Below are 15,488 nucleotides of genomic sequence, written 5' to 3'. Positions count from 1 at the left end.
CCCAAACATGTCGTCTCCCACAATTAAACTACTACCCCGCCATTCACGGCCTCTCACCAAACAATACAATCGTGTAATTCCAAATTCTCTCTCCGCCAAATCTTATCATTCATACGACCGCCCCTCTCCCTCGGATTCTCCCTTTCCACCCACCGAAACAAGCATTCTCCGCGCCTCCCTTCCGCACATCCCTACTCACGGCTTCACTCTTGATACCCTTTCTCTCGGCGCCCAAGATGTCGGTTATATACCTGCCGCCACAAATCTTTTTCCTAAAGGGGCATTTAGTCTAGCACATTACCATTTGTACACCCAAAGAATAGCTTTGAAGAATCACACAGAACTCATTGCTTCACCTCTAGAAAATGAGGGTAGAGAACCACCGAAAGGAGTGGGAAGGAGAGTCAAGGCATTGACGTGGGAGAGGTTGATGGGAAACAAAGATGTGATTCATAAATGGCAGGAGGTTCGTAAATTCTAGCTCAAACTTTTGTATCGACATCCCAACTAACATCCCCCCCCAGGCTCAAAGTCTTCTCACCCTACCAACCAATCTCCCCACCTCCCTCCGCGAACTGCATTCCCTCTCCGACGAGATCTGGTTTCTATCCGGCGATATTTCTGTCGACAGTTCCTGGTATACCAAGCGAGCTAGTCTTTCTACCATCTACGCTGCTACCGAATTATACATGACGACAGATAAATCCGAGGGGTTCAAAGACACTCACGAGTTTTTGGAGAGGAGATTTAGGGACTCACAGGTGCTTGGAGGAGTTCTTGGGGGGATTAGTCAATGGGTGGGTTTCACTGCGATGGCGGGAGTTAATGTTTTGAGAAGCAAGGGGGTGAGGATTTAGTGGATGATTCATATGAGATAGGGGAATGGATTTTGATGTTCATGTAGCATGGAGAGGAATGGTAGAAGGGAATTCCAAGATCAATCAATAAGGTCATGTATTCAGATTCATGTTATTTTAACATCAAGATTGCCACCCACAGCAGCCACATGGGCAATACCATACCTGGACTCAAGGACCAGTAAACACCATAACGCCATATCTTCGTAAGACATAGCACCAAATTTCCCCCCGCTGTGATTTTACAAGTCCTAAACGCCCCTTAGAAGTGAAGCAAATGACAGTAAGATTGGATTAAGCGGGATTTATCGTCTCGGGAATAGATTTCTGCAATCTGTCTCTCGGAGCTGCAAGTCTGTCATATGTTAGTAGGAAGATATGGACTTTGGACTAGCGATCGAGAGACTTACTTGTGAATTGCCACATCAGGGTTGTTGTCAATACCAGCTCCCAAGGCTTTGGGTGTGATCAAGATAAATTGTCTGCCAACGGCGCGTCGAGCAGCGCTGATCTATCGACACATTAGCATATGAGAAATTTGTAAGTAGAGCTTATTGTAACTTACAATCATCTTAGTGCTCACATCCCGATTAACATCATCCATGAAAACGTCGAACTCATCCAAACAGCGAAGAGGGGCACCCATAGCTTCCCAGAGAGAGAGAAGTAGACAGATAGACGAGAATGATTTTTCTCCTCCTGAAAGTGTCTTGGTTTGTCGACCCTTCTTATTATTACTTGTCTCGTCAGGTTCGACATGGACATCCAGTAATCTGTTCTTGTGATCAATCTCAAGTTTTCCTCTGAAAGCTCTCTCACTCAGCAGATAATTGAAGTTGATACGAGATCTGGCGGAAATGTGTCTCTGGAAACTGCGGTATTGCTTCATGCGCAGAGAGAAAGAATACTTAAGTAGTCGCAGCAATTCTTCCATGTGTTTACGGCGTGATTTGAAGCTCTTCAAGAGCTCATGGGCCTTTGCATAGCCATCAATAATTTCTTGCTCTGTGACCCCAAGCTTTCTGCTATACTGACTTAACTGATCCGTAATACTCTTGTACTTCGCTTCAAGACTAGCTCTGGTCTCATGTGGTGGTACTGGAATTCTGGCACATATCTGCGTTGCCGCTTCAATGTATTCTTGCACTCGAGTTTCCGTATCTGCGAGCTTGGTTTCGGCTTCTCGTTTGTAATCCTTATAGACCCCAACTTGCGCAATAGCAGCATTCTTCTCCCCAAGTGCTATAGCGCGTGCCTGTTCTTTGGCTTTGACCTTCTGATTTGCGTCGGCAATCAATTTCTCATGACTTTCAACACGTTTCTTGGCGGCTCTATAGGCATTTTTACAGCCAAGAGACGTTGTATTGTACTCGGTCCTTGCGAGAGTAGTAGCGCCATAAGCATTTTCGTAATGCGTAACATTGTCATTCGCTTCCTCCAGTTGTGCTTTGAGGGTATCCAGATAGCCATCCTCAATGTTAAGGTTATTGTATTCATTCTCTAATGATTCAACACGTTCTTCGGCCTTTTGTAGGCGAATCTTTAATCTGCCTTGGGCAACCTTGTGTTGTTGGATCGCCCTGTCTGCCTCTTGAACACGCTGTTGAGCTGTACGGCAATTGTTTGCAAGCCTCGACTCTTCAGCTTGGCAGTGTTTCAATGTTTCCTGTTGCAAGACAATCCGGCGCTCACCATCTGTTTTTATCCGAGCTTTGAACCGGTATGGTGGCACATAGTCCTGTGCACTATTTTGATAGTTGGGGCCATTGCAATACAGGCGAATACCCCAGCCTCTTCTTTGTGGATTGAGAGTGAAGCAATGTCTAACATGCGTAGGTACAGACCTAGGCTCCATGATGCGCATTGCTTCTTCTAAGTCGTCTATCAGTAACACCTGATCTATTGCTTGATTTATGATCAATGTATTCCTCACAATTTCGCTATCAATATCCAACATTCTTAAAATGGTCATAAAGTGCTGATCAGGCTCGTTGTTTGTGGTGTCGATGGGGTTGGGAGGCGTGATGTAAATTGGAGTTCGAAGTATACCCATGGAGGAGATGATTTTCTGTAGCCTGACCTGGTCTGGTTTGTTGGTAACGGCAAAACTATTCAAGGTGTTACCAAAAGTTACCTCGAGAATATCGGACCATTTAGGATCGCGAAGTTTCACGTGGAGACCAATAGGACCAACAGGTTTTTGAACGAAACCTTGATCTTGCTCTATTCTCCGAAGTAGCTCAGGCATTCTCGGGTCAAAAATGCGTATTGGATCTGGACGTTCGTTCTGCATTTCTCTTAGCCTGTTCCTACAGTTCTCCACTTCCTTTCTCTTCGCAGCCAAGGGCCCTTGCTCTTTTTCGAGTGCACTTTTGGCAGCTTGACTCTTTTCTACCAATACTTGCAGTTCTCCATGGCTCCTCTCAAATTCGGCTCTCGCCTGCGAAGCTTCCGTATTAGCAGATTCGATTTCTGTGAATTTTCGATTGAGAGATCCACCATTGGCATCCTCAATACGCTTCTGCTCGGCATCGATTTCCCCTTGTATGGTTCGAGCTTTTTGTTTTGCTGTTTCGAGTTCCAGCTTACTCTCCTTGTGTTCCTGGTGGAGCTTTTTAACCTCCGAGTCTGCCTCTTCAGCCTTCGACTTAGCTTCTTGCTCTTCGTCTTTGATAGGGACAAGCTCCTCTCCAAGAATTCTTGCCTTTTCGGAAGCTCGCTCAACTGAAGCATCAAGTGTCTGATATGCTCGGTCTTTCTCATCTACAATCTTCTCCTTTTCCTCAATTTTTCGTTGTGTTTCCACAACTGTCCTTTTGCGCTCCTCCAGTTCGCTTTCTTGCTCGTCAACTTGAAACCATGTCAACTGGTTTCTGAGAACTCTCTTCTCAACTCTCATGTCTTGATGCTGATCATAAATCTTCTTCTTTGCCTCTGCATCCTCGGCCTGTTTTTCCAGAGCCTCGAGATCACCCATGCTTTCATCAAGAAGAACTTCGATCTGATCACAACTCTCGGAAACAAGCTTGTAGTCATTGTCAAGTTGTTCGAGTTGTACGCCCTTTCTGAAAAACTCGAACTTCTGGGCTGGGGTAGAAGATGTAATGAAGGTTTTTGCCTCATCTTGAGTCAGAACATTCATTGGGTTGTCAACTTGAAGCTGGAAATACTCTACTATATCATCCATATCACCCTTCTTATTGGTTACAAACCCACCAGCTGCGTTCTTCACTTTGTAAGTGCTACCACTGCCAGAGAAATGACGTTCAATGATAATCGACTTTCCGTATAATTCTGGCCGGTAGGCATCGGAACCCTCATTTTTCAATTTGACAAGAAGCATTCCCCGATCGGTTCCTGTCTTGATTAAGCTTTTCATACTGCTTCCACGATTCGTCGCACTAGGCTTTCCTCCTAGACAGAGTGTGATGCCTGTCAAAACTGCACTCTTCCCAGCTCCATTTTCCCCGACGACGAAATTGATAAGTGGACCTAAGGGAACTTTAAGATTTTTATGGTTCATGAAATTCACACACTGAATTTCTTCGATGATGGAATTCTCGGCAGCACAATTGGTGTGAGGGGTCTGATTTTTGGCAAGAAGTTGCTGAGTAGCAATGTAATCGTCGTGTTCGGTGTGTTCCAAATGTTTGAATCCAGCATCGCGAAGTAATTCGTACTGAGTGCCAGGGGGGGCAGTCATTTCTTCATCGTCATCATTGTCATTATTATTATCGTCATCATCGCTGGCGTCGTCGGAAGAACTGGAGGGGCTATCGTCGCGGGCTTGTAATGATCTCGAGGAAGATTCACCATTGGAGATTTTGGCGCGTTTGCGTTGCTAAGATAAACTGTCAGCATCTGTGGGCATGGATAGTTATTCTGGAAGTATGGCAGAAGAGGGAAGACATCTGCCAATATCCAAGGGCGCAAAAGGGTAGTGCTTGGTGTTCAAGAGTTACGCACATTATCATGACGTAAGGCTGAGCTTGCACTCTCAGTTGCAATAACACCCCTCTCATCGTGTCTTGCACGCTTTAGAGGAGCCATGTGGCGATTTAGTTACTCTAATAAAAGTCAGAGTCGAGTTGTAAAATAAGTTAAGTTCGGCCATTTGACGCGTTGAAGATAAGTTACAAACACGCGAGAGCACCTGATAAGCCTCCAATCGCGCCAGTGAATTAAGCTTTCCAACCAGCGTACATTGCTTGAATTGCCGTGAACGGAACGATAAGGCCAAACTCAATGTAATCTTACAAATTCCATCAATTCTCTCATCAGACCTTTATTATTAGTCGTCTAATTATCTGATATTTTGAAGCTTGGTTTGATTCAATTTGGATATATACAGTTAGTTCCAAGCTTCAACAGGTAAGAAACACTTGGAATTTGATTGGTCCTCAACTCAAGTAAGGTTACTGGATTGATTACTTTGAAGCGTACCACTTACTTACTCATGGATACCTAATTAGGTACTTTTTACACGGTAATGCACATTTTGAATCCTACAATTCTTCCAGAATGATCGACTTGATACTGCTTACAATTATGCTTAGTAGAATTGTTTATGGTGTTGTGTCAAGATCTTATAGTTCTAGGCTGTTCTATCTACATATCTTGAATAAAGCGGCCCATACTGTCGAAACGTATGTACCGAACGCTATCTATCACACGCAGGCTAAACTATAATCACGCAGTTGCATCTTCCGCTGCTTTCAATGCCATCGCGAACCTCGCTTTCAGATCACTGGCATCCTCAAGACCAACACTGATCCGAATGAGTTCCGCAGGTACACCAAATTGCGCCGCCCAATCCAGTTCCAGGTAATGAGCTAGGATTACATAAGGTGAAGTTAATGTGAAGTTGGTTCCCAGACTTGGGCCTTTCGCAGTTTCAATTCTATCATAGAAAGCGACTGCTTGAGGCATCTCTTTGAAGGTAAATGAGAGAAGCCCACCATATCCCCCGTTCGGTGTACGACAATCATCGTAGAAAGTTCTCGAGGCGTTGTGTTTGGGGTAGTAAACCGATTTTACCAATGGATGGGTTCGAAGTATATCACAGATAACTTCAGCGTTATCATTGATTTTTTCAATGCGAGATACAAAGTGACGACTGTTTCGTTCCATGAACATAACATCTTCGGCCCAGTAGTTATCTTCATATTCTGTTTTAGCTACAGACTTCAAGGAATGATAGTACTTTCCACCAGTGTTAAAGATGGCACTTCCACCCATGACGTTGCATTCTCCCGAGAAGATTTTCGTGAGACTGCTGACGACTATGTCTGCAAATGGTAGAACGTGAACATTGATAAAATTTCCAATAGTCTCATCAACCACTACGGCAAAGTCGTATTCATCTGCCAATGCCCGGATTCGCTTTAGATCCGGACAATTCAGCATTGGGTTCCCTGGAAATTCGCAAAATAGCGCGAGATATTTCTCTCCCGCTTTCAGTCTAATCTCCAAATCATCTAAATCTTCGGAAGAGCCGTTGCCGTAGAAGTTGCAGCCAGGACCAAATTTTTCCAAAATTTTAAGAGTATCGACATATGGGAAACCAAAAGATATACTTTTCAAAGAACCTCTGGTTTTCAACAGCATCTGGTGGGCATTATAAATCGAGTTCATGCCGCAAGGATAAAGGTAAACATCGTCCTCAGAGAGCTCGGCAATTCCACGCATATTGGAGGCCATGTCTGTGCTCGGAGTCTCGGACAGATCAACTTCACCAACCAAGGAACCTGCGATCCGACGGCGAATTGCCGATTTTGCATTGTCCACGAAAGAAACGTCAAGATTTCGACCAAAGCGTTCCTCTAGGAACTGCAAGCTTTCCCGAGCCTCAGAGTTTATCGATGAGATAGGGGAGCAATGGCTGTCGCCCACACCTGAGCCGTTGTGGCTTCTAGATGTCTTGTCTATAGAGCCTTTCTGGTATCTCCTGGGACCTTTACACATCTTGCCACCATCCTGAGGACTTGGCGAACTTGTCTTTTTCACTAGGAACCCTTCTTGGAAGAGAGTGTGGCAAAATTCGGCTCTTCTGCTAGAAACTCCGTCTCCAGAATGCTGCCAGTATTGCTTCGCAATCGGGAACAATTCCTTGGCGAACAAAACAGCAGAGATTGAAGGCGAAATCTTAGCGAGGACTTCTGATGAGGTTTGATTACGCTCAAGGACTAAGTCGATTACACTAAGCTGATTTGGAGATATCGACTTGTCTCTTGAAAGCATGAACGCCACACAGCTCCTGGCAGTCTTAGGCGATGGGAAGAGCATTGCCTGCTCATTCTGACTGCCATATGCTTTGACGATATCATCGACGAATGCAACGATAAGTTTATGAATGAAGAATCTGAGTCACGAGACCAGCCGGCGTCAGTGGAATGTAAAAAGTTGATGAGAGTTAAAGTAAACTGACCGAGGATACCCGGTGGTCATTTTTCCCAAAACCCTTTGGTCACCCTCTTCGTAACCGACATTGTCCTTCCACGTTGGTAATGAGACACTTGTGGCCTAGAAAAGTATTAGATATATGAACCATATTGATTGACTCACGAATAGGAATTTTTCGCTATTTAGCTACATTGAAAAGAAAAGTCGAAATACTAACATGTGGTGTCAAGGCAGGTACGGACTCTCCGAGTTCAATTACAGACATTTTGAGTTTCTGATGTAAAGACGGAGGGTTATGGTTGAAGTATATTAATAAAGGTAGAAGTCCGTTTTTTGGGTAAATTTAACTTAGGAATCCCACTTGTAACGATGCTAAACAATTGTGCAATCAAAGATCTTATCCGCTATCGGAGTTTCAGGATAAGAGGACTCTAAAATTTAAGCTTAAATTAGTGGATGGGGAGCTAAGACATTTCACATCTTTTTTTGAAAAATATAATTTTGGTACTCGTACAGAAAGAGAGGAGAGAAGTTTGTCAACATTCGTACATCAACAATATCACCACAATGGCACCTCTTACCACAAAACGACGCAAGTTAGAACATACAAGTGATGATGAAGCTCCGCAACTCCGAAAGCCAAAGGTAGACAGTGTCGACACGGATAATGCTCCGGCAGATGAAGCCTCTTCATCTGATGATGCGGATGCAATCCAATCGAAACCCAAACATGCGCCTGCAAAACGACGACACGATGACCAGGATGCTGCGCTATATTCCGGTGGTCTGTATAAGTCGAGTATGTTCAAACTTCAAGTAGATGAACTGCTGGATGAAGTGCGACCAAATTATGAGAAGCGCGCTGCCGGGATAAAATCCGTATTGCACCAGCTCAAAAATGCGATTGAAGGCATTGAAGATCATGAACCCCTTCTTGTAAGCGTTATCCCGAGTAATTGACTAATGCTACGTACTAATACATGATTCATAGATTCCCGATGCCATTAAATTATTCTCCAAAACTCACAATATTGCGATCCCCTTCCCTGATCCTAAACCCGACAATAATGCGGCCTACAAACTTATATATTCGAAACCATCAGGCATTAATGTTGTTGGGAGTTATGCTTTGGGGACTATGGTCAAGTCCGAAAAACCTTTGTGTGTCGATATGATTGTGAACATGCCGAAGTCACTATTTCAAGAGAAGGACTATCTTAATTATAGATACTTCTACAAGAGGGCGTACTATCTGGCAACAATAGCAGCTGGACTTCATACTTCAATGCCAGAATTAACATTGGAATATGATTTTTTAAATGGAAATAGCCTACATCCGATTCTAGTAGCTCGATGGAAGGCTAGCACAAAAGGGGATCCAAATTCGCGATTTGAGGTACATATCATTCCTGCTGCTGCTCGTGGCTGCTTTGCAGAGGCCAAGCTACGCCCTACAAAGAACACGATTCGCCCTAAAGAAGGAGCAGATAGCGACGCCACCACACCGGAGCCTTCACCATTCTACAATTCGTCCTTGAGCGCGGACTGTAACTTTGAATCATATCTCCAACTGCTCCATAATGCATCCAAGATATCGGAAGGTTTCAAAGATGCGTGTCTGCTTGGCAGAATTTGGCTTCGACAGAGAGGGTTTGGCAGTGCTATATCTCAGGGAGGGTTGGGACACTTTGAGTGGGCCGCCTTGACAGCTCTGCTGCTGAAAGGAGGTGGTCCCAGAGGACATAGCCTTTTATCTCCCGGATATAGCAGCTATCAAATGTTCAAGGCAGTAGTTCAATATCTATCGGCCACTGATCTGATTAAGAAGCCAGTGCTTTACGAGGCACCAGATCTCCAGATTGCGAAATCCGACAGCCCAGTATTCTACGATGGCTCAAGAGGCGTCAATATTCTGTACAAAATGACGCCATTTTCATACGAACTACTGCGTGATGAAGCAAAGACTTCATTGACGATGCTCAATGACTCTACTTTTGATCAGTTTGAGGCAGCATTCATCACAAAGGCCGATCAGATCCTGCAGAAATATGACTGCATCGTAAATATTCCTATTCCCGGCCAAAAAGATGGTGTGTTTAGTTGTGATCATAAGATTCATACCACCACTTTTGCAAACCGTGTATTCGCTACTTTGAAGGAGGGCTTGTCCGATAGGGTCAAGCTCTTAGATATTAAGGCCATCGAAACAACCTCTTGGTCGGTTAAGAGCTCGGGGCCGTCAACAAGTAATGACCAGACTTTGAGTCTTGCGGTTCTATTTGATCCAGCGAATATCAGTCGTCTCGCTGACCATGGTCCGCCTGCGGAAGATAAGAAGAAAGCATTAAAGTTTCAGAAGTTCTGGGGTGAGAAGGCCGAGTTGAGACGTTTCAGAGACGGAAGTATCCTTGAAAGTTTAGTATGGTCGCCTGGTTCAACTTATTCCATCTTTGAGGATATCGTCGCCTATCTTATAAAGCGACACTTTGGAGCCGAGATAAGCAAAGGATTGAGCTTCATTGGCGAGGGTTTTGAGAAATTATTACCCTCGTACGGAAATAGCTCTAAAGCTTTTGAGGTCCTCGGACAGGCATACAATACTTTCGAGAAGGACATCAGAGACATGGAGAGTCTGCCGTTGCAATTGAAACAGCTTTCCGCAATAGATCCTCAATTGCGCTCTTCGTCAATTGACCTTCCCTTGTTTGCTCCTAGGCAACCTTTGAATGTACCAGCAGATGTGCTGATTCAGTTTGAGGGATCTGGTAGGTGGCCAGATGACGTCGTTGCCATCCAAAGAACTAAGATCGCTTTTCTTCTCAAGATCGGCGAACTTTTGGCAGAGTCTAACGATGGCATAATCACGAGACTTGGCATAGAAAATGAGGATCAACCACTACAGAACTGTGCTTTCTTGGATGTGTTTTATCCATCGGGCGCCACGTTCCGCCTTCGAATTCACAATGAGCGAGAACAGACACTTCTTGAACGCCAAGTCAAAGATAAGTCCAGTGATAATCGATGGCGAGAAGATGCAATTTCAGCACTTTCTACCTATAAAAGGTTTAATATCCAGCTCCCCTTACATACGCAATCCATATCAACACATTGTACTCGATTCCCTCTTCTATCACCAACCATTCGTCTTGTTAAGAAATGGTTCGATCGCCACATGCTTTCTGATCATGTCAGTGGTGAGCTTATCGAGCTTTTGGCAGCTCGAGCTTTTCTACAACCTTATCCGTGGAAGGCGCCATCGAGTGCTATGTCTGGATTTTTACGAACTTTGCTCTTCATTTCGAAATGGGATTGGCGTTCCACTCCACTAATCGTAGACTTCACCGGTACGATGACAGATAAAGATGTCTCCACCTTGAATACCAGGCTGGAGGCATGGCGAAAGATTGATCCAGGCATGAACCGCACTGTTGTATTTGCAGCGTCGAATCATGACACAACCGGAACCGCTTTTACTGACAAGGGGCCCTCGAAAATGGTAGCCGCAAGAATGACCGCTCTTGCGCGATCAGCTTGCAAAGCCGTCAAAGTCCAAGGCTTGAACTTGGATACTAGATCACTGTTTGCAACATCTACAAATGACTATAATTTTGTCATTCATTTAAATCCTAAGGCTGCCGGTACCTCGAAAGCAAAGGATTCACATCGCTTCAAAAATCTTGAAGTGCAATCAGAGTTGAACATTGACAAGGTCGACTATCAACCCCTGCGAATGTTCAGCGAAGAATTAGAGAGTCTATACAGTGGAAGCATTGTCTTTTTCCGTAGTGCAATAGATATCTCTCGAATTGGCGGACTATGGAATCCGCAAACGAATGTATCTAGAACCTTCAAGGTGAACTTGGCATATGCGGTAAAACCTGAAGAGAACGATGGGGATGACGAAGAAGCGAAGAATGTCAAAATCAACCAGTCAGCGATGTTGGCGGAGATCGCTCGTTTGGGAGGTGATATGGTGTCGAGGATAGAAGTTCATTGAAAGAAGACGGTTTTAGTACTATAAGGACATGTAATGTAAGAAGATAAGAAATTCTTAGACGATACCCAGATATAGAATGATAGTGGTGTTGTAAGGGATTACATGGTCTTGAGCAATAGTCATTGATGCTGATTGGATAGTTGACCCATCGGGTACAATACAATTAAAGCATGATCGTCTCGAAAATCAAGGCCCTTCAAATGATGTGATTTGCAAATAAGAAGAACTTGAGAACCCTTGGCCACCAATGGATGATTTCTTTCTGTAAGAAATCTCATTCTACGTTTCAATCACCACAAATTGAAGACTTATACAGGAGAAGCTTGGAACTCTGGTGCGAAGCTTCATTTTTAAATTTTAAACTAATACAAAATCATGTAACGTCAACATTCGAAATTGATTGGACTCAATGAACCATCCGGGTTCCTTCAAACATGGAAGAGTAAAAAGTCCACCGGAGATCAGTCAACTACAGAGCTCACCGGGAGCTGATCTGGCCCAAGCATTTTCTAACCCACACCTTCAGCCTTACATTACACTCACTCGCTTACTGTAAAAAAAAGTTTAGGTGGGGGTAAAAAAGTTATCGCGGGGCAATCTATCAGTGGAAGATTTTACATATCATTTACTAACTAACTCAAGCGGTTCATACTCTAATTATTACTTTTTACATTTTTCTTGCGCGCTGTTGATAACTCGTGTCACAATGCCACCATATGATAGTGAATCATCTAGAGGTGAGGAAGAAGACTACACAGAAACCAATGTTTTACTGGGTTATGCTGGGAAAGAACCTCAAGATGATACAATCAGTTATTTAGGTGGTGAGCCTGTAAGTTCTCCATTCGATAATTCTTCGAAAATCATAGAATTTACAGTTTATTCCACTTCAATTGTCATCCGAAATATGATTAACATTTACTTCAGTCTTGGATTGACCCTTCCACGCCTCCATCCGCCGCTCTCGCAAAATGCAAAATCTGCAACGATCTCATGGTTCTCATCCTCCAACTAAACGCCGATCTCCCCTCTCACTTCCCCGATCATGAACGTCGTCTATACATCCTAACATGTCGCCGAAAAACATGTCGGAGAAAGGAAGGAAGTGTTCGCGCATTACGCGGTACACGAACTGCTGAATCTGCAAGCAAGCCGAAATCAAGAGAACCGGAGAAAGAGAAAGCAAAACCAGAGCCCGCAAAGCCAGCAGCTAGGATAGGAGAAAGTTTATTTGGAGCCAAGCCATCAACATCCGGAAATCCATTCGCAACGGGCTCAAATCCATTCTCTACACCATCGGGTGGAAACACACCTTCGAATCCTTTTACAGCTGCTAGTTTAGCTACCTCTGAACTCGCTGCAAAGCCACCTCAAGCCCCAGAACCTACATCTTCAGAAACCACAAAGGATACCCTTCCAAAAACCTTTGCAGCTACCCTCTCCCTCAACAATCCGCAATCTCAACCAGCGACTCAAACCCCTCCACCCAACGAACCATGGCCTACAACAGATCTCCCAGCACCCTATCCCCTTTACTACCTCGTAGATGCCGACTATGAGACTCTCGATAAAGAGCCCTTACCTCCACCACCCCAAGCTACAATCGTCGACGATACACCCGACTCATCATCCGGCGGAAAGGAAGACAAGGAAATTTTTGAATCAGCACACGATACGACCTTCCAGAAATTCGCCGATCGTCTCTCCCAAAATCCGGAACAAGTAATCCGTTATGAATTCCGTGGTTCCCCTCTTCTCTACTCCAAAACAGATTCTGTGGGAAAGATCTTTGCGGATGCTGGAAAGGGGAACGAAAAGGTTAAAGTTAGTAATGGTTGTGGGAACTGGAAGATACCGCGCTGTGCGAACTGTGGGGCGGGGAGAGTATTTGAAGTGCAGGTAACACCCCATGCCATTATGGAGTTGGAGAGGGAAGAAAAGGGCCTGGATGGAATGGATTGGGGGACGGTCATTCTGGGGGTTTGTGAAAAGGATTGTGTGCCCAGCTGGGTGGAAGGTGGAAAGACGGGATACGTAGAAGAATGGGCGGGAGTGCAATGGGAAGAGTTAGGTGGGAAGAGTTAGGTGGGAAGAAATAGGAGACGAGTTGAGGTTGTTCAAGCGTCATAAATACATAGCCATTATTGCAAATACCATATGAGAAATGAAGCATAAATGGGGGGCTTTGACTTTTTCAATTTCATTCGGCTACATGCAACAGATTTCGCGTGCATCTTATAGTGAAGCAAAATTTCACACTGCAGCTACTATCTATGCGACGTCTAGAAGCCATCCACTCATCTCAAGATCCTCGTTATCGAGGGAGATGCAAAACAGATAAAGAGTATGCATCTTTTCCCGTTCCTCAAGGACACCCTGATATAACGCCAACCTCCAACCCATTATCCCTTTGCATACAAGCATATCTCATAATTACTAAACCTTGCACACCTAAGCAGGTTGCTCATAAGCTCTCTTGATTACCCTCGAGAATTGCTCCATCTTGACATTTTCCCTGACCACGGTTCCCTTGGCCTCATTCTCCTTGTTTAATGGTACAATGACAGCGCCATTTTCTATGGTCCATCCACATACTTCCTTGATGAATTTCTCAAAGGCTTCACCGTTCATTCCAAGCCAGTTCTCGAGCTCTGAACTAGCTACTTCGCGCACGGATTGAGAAATCGTCGAGGCGATACGGATACGGACCAATTCTTCAAAACCACTTACATCGGCGATGAGATCGGCGTATAAATCATCGGAATCGAGGGTTGACCAGAATTGACTGTAGTTTGCGGAGGAGAGGAGAGTGTTGAGAACGGCAAGCTTTTGTACGGCTTCGGAGAGAGGAGCGTCGCCTGCTGCGGGGAGAGATGATGAGGCTGAGATAGGTGTAAGGATGTGGGGTGGGAGGAGGTGGAGAGCGAGGCTGAAGTCTGGGGAGGGGAAGACGGTGAGGGACTTGACAAGAATGTTGGTTATGGTTTCGTCTTTGGTGAGGTGGGGGTTGAATTGGTAACTGTGGTTTTGGTATGATACATTAGTTATGTATTCCAATTGATGTTTTGCGATAGTTTAAGAAATTGATATATATCCTGTCTTTCAGATAGAGCTAATAATAAACTTCATGAAATGGAGGGATTCATTCTCCAAAGTTTCAGGTAATAGGGAACGTTAAACGTTCATTCATCATTTAGACGCAGTGTATCTTCTCTTTCTCGAGCTTGGGATTCGTTGAGCTTATGTGTCAAGAGCTTTGAGCTCCTACTCTGCCCCTCATTCTTCAACCCAGCAAAAGAGAAAAGCAACGGTAGACAAAGCAAGAAAAGATTTCCAACTCACAGTTTCAAGAGCGCTAGATTAGCATAGCAATCATAAGTTTTCTCTTCACACTGCAGCGTTACGTATTCCTGGAAAATATTTGTTGTTTCGGGGTTATAACGATCGAGTCCGTTGAGGATAGCATCGATATGTTCAGGCCTATCTGGCGCATAGTCAAAAGGGACACCCATGTTTATCGTATCGTGGGTATCTGTGAAGAATGAGAAGAGGAGGTGGGGAGTTGGTGGAGAGACGGTGAGGTGGGAGAAAATATTGGCTTGGTCGTCCAAAGAAAGAAGAAGGATGTTGAAAGAAATTTGAGCTTTTGGGATATTGCTGTTGCTCGTTAGGGCTGCTGTGTGAAGATTTTGCCGACGCTAGTGGGGTGTTGGTGCCTTAGGTTGTCAGGATGAAATTGAGGAACCCAATGGTTTCCCGTCTCGTCTCCTCCGTCTAGATCTTCAATCACCTTTTGTTTCCAATGTGAAAGTATAGTTTCAAACTATAGAAGGAACTAATTGGCATGAAAAACGGCCAAATTTATTCATTTACTCATTCAGGTAGAATTGAATCTATCTATCTATCTATACAAAACATAATACGAAGAATATACATGAAATCTCCTCGGAACTATTCAACTATAAATAACTAATATCGTATGTGGTGGTCCTTACTCCATGAATCAATAAGTGTGTTGTGGTGCTTGCCTCTCTTTCTCTCCCTCGCCTGGGAAAGAAACCCCAATTCCCATGAGATAGTTATCTCCTATTGTACAAATCTTCTCCCGTCTTCTCATCCTACCCTCCCTGAATATAAAACATAATCGCGTATTCGCTACATCGCTCAAGATTGCAAATGCCAATTAACTCCAGTTCCAGTCCACACTAAACGAATGGTACGTGAACCCCCAA

General features: G+C 44.3%; 6 protein-coding genes across 6 annotated transcripts; 3 read left to right on the top strand and 3 right to left on the bottom strand.

The window, feature by feature from the left end:
* Window positions 1-7: 7 nt before the first annotated feature.
* EAF01_001439 (uncharacterized protein) lies at window positions 8-857 on the top strand (the record flags this gene model as incomplete). Its single annotated transcript, XM_038909689.1, has 2 exons — window positions 8-466; window positions 525-857. 2 exons carry the CDS (start codon window positions 8-10, stop codon window positions 855-857), a joined length of 792 nt encoding a protein of 263 aa, XP_038774501.1.
* Window positions 858-1,151: 294 nt separating this feature from the next.
* EAF01_001438 (uncharacterized protein) lies at window positions 1,152-4,907 on the bottom strand (the record flags this gene model as incomplete). The annotated part of the gene is made up of 4 exons (XM_038909688.1): window positions 1,152-1,212; window positions 1,268-1,368; window positions 1,423-4,698; window positions 4,824-4,907. 4 exons carry the CDS (start codon window positions 4,905-4,907, stop codon window positions 1,152-1,154), a joined length of 3,522 nt encoding a protein of 1,173 aa, XP_038774500.1.
* A 639-nt stretch (window positions 4,908-5,546) lies between these two features.
* Window positions 5,547-7,524, bottom strand: EAF01_001437 (uncharacterized protein; the record flags this gene model as incomplete). Its single annotated transcript, XM_038909687.1, has 3 exons — window positions 5,547-7,218; window positions 7,285-7,379; window positions 7,477-7,524. The coding sequence occupies 3 exons, from the start codon at window positions 7,522-7,524 to the stop codon at window positions 5,547-5,549; spliced, it is 1,815 nt and encodes a 604-aa protein (XP_038774499.1).
* Window positions 7,525-7,826: 302 nt separating this feature from the next.
* Window positions 7,827-11,256, top strand: EAF01_001436 (uncharacterized protein; the record flags this gene model as incomplete). The annotated part of the gene is made up of 2 exons (XM_038909686.1): window positions 7,827-8,195; window positions 8,251-11,256. The coding sequence occupies 2 exons, from the start codon at window positions 7,827-7,829 to the stop codon at window positions 11,254-11,256; spliced, it is 3,375 nt and encodes a 1,124-aa protein (XP_038774498.1).
* Window positions 11,257-11,962: 706 nt separating this feature from the next.
* Window positions 11,963-13,341, top strand: EAF01_001435 (uncharacterized protein; the record flags this gene model as incomplete). Its single annotated transcript, XM_038909685.1, has 2 exons — window positions 11,963-12,088; window positions 12,184-13,341. 2 exons carry the CDS (start codon window positions 11,963-11,965, stop codon window positions 13,339-13,341), a joined length of 1,284 nt encoding a protein of 427 aa, XP_038774497.1.
* Window positions 13,342-13,707: 366 nt separating this feature from the next.
* Window positions 13,708-14,768, bottom strand: EAF01_001434 (uncharacterized protein; the record flags this gene model as incomplete). The annotated part of the gene is made up of 2 exons (XM_038909684.1): window positions 13,708-14,275; window positions 14,599-14,768. 2 exons carry the CDS (start codon window positions 14,766-14,768, stop codon window positions 13,708-13,710), a joined length of 738 nt encoding a protein of 245 aa, XP_038774496.1.
* Window positions 14,769-15,488: the final 720 nt, after the last annotated feature.

Source organism: Botrytis porri (genome assembly GCF_014898465.1).
Source record: "Botrytis porri strain MUCL 3234 chromosome Unknown BPOR_002, whole genome shotgun sequence".
NCBI classification, from domain to species: Eukaryota; Fungi; Ascomycota; class Leotiomycetes; order Helotiales; family Sclerotiniaceae; genus Botrytis; species Botrytis porri.
Note: the sequence above shows the minus strand (reverse complement) of the source record. Positions and strands in the feature narration are given on the sequence as shown.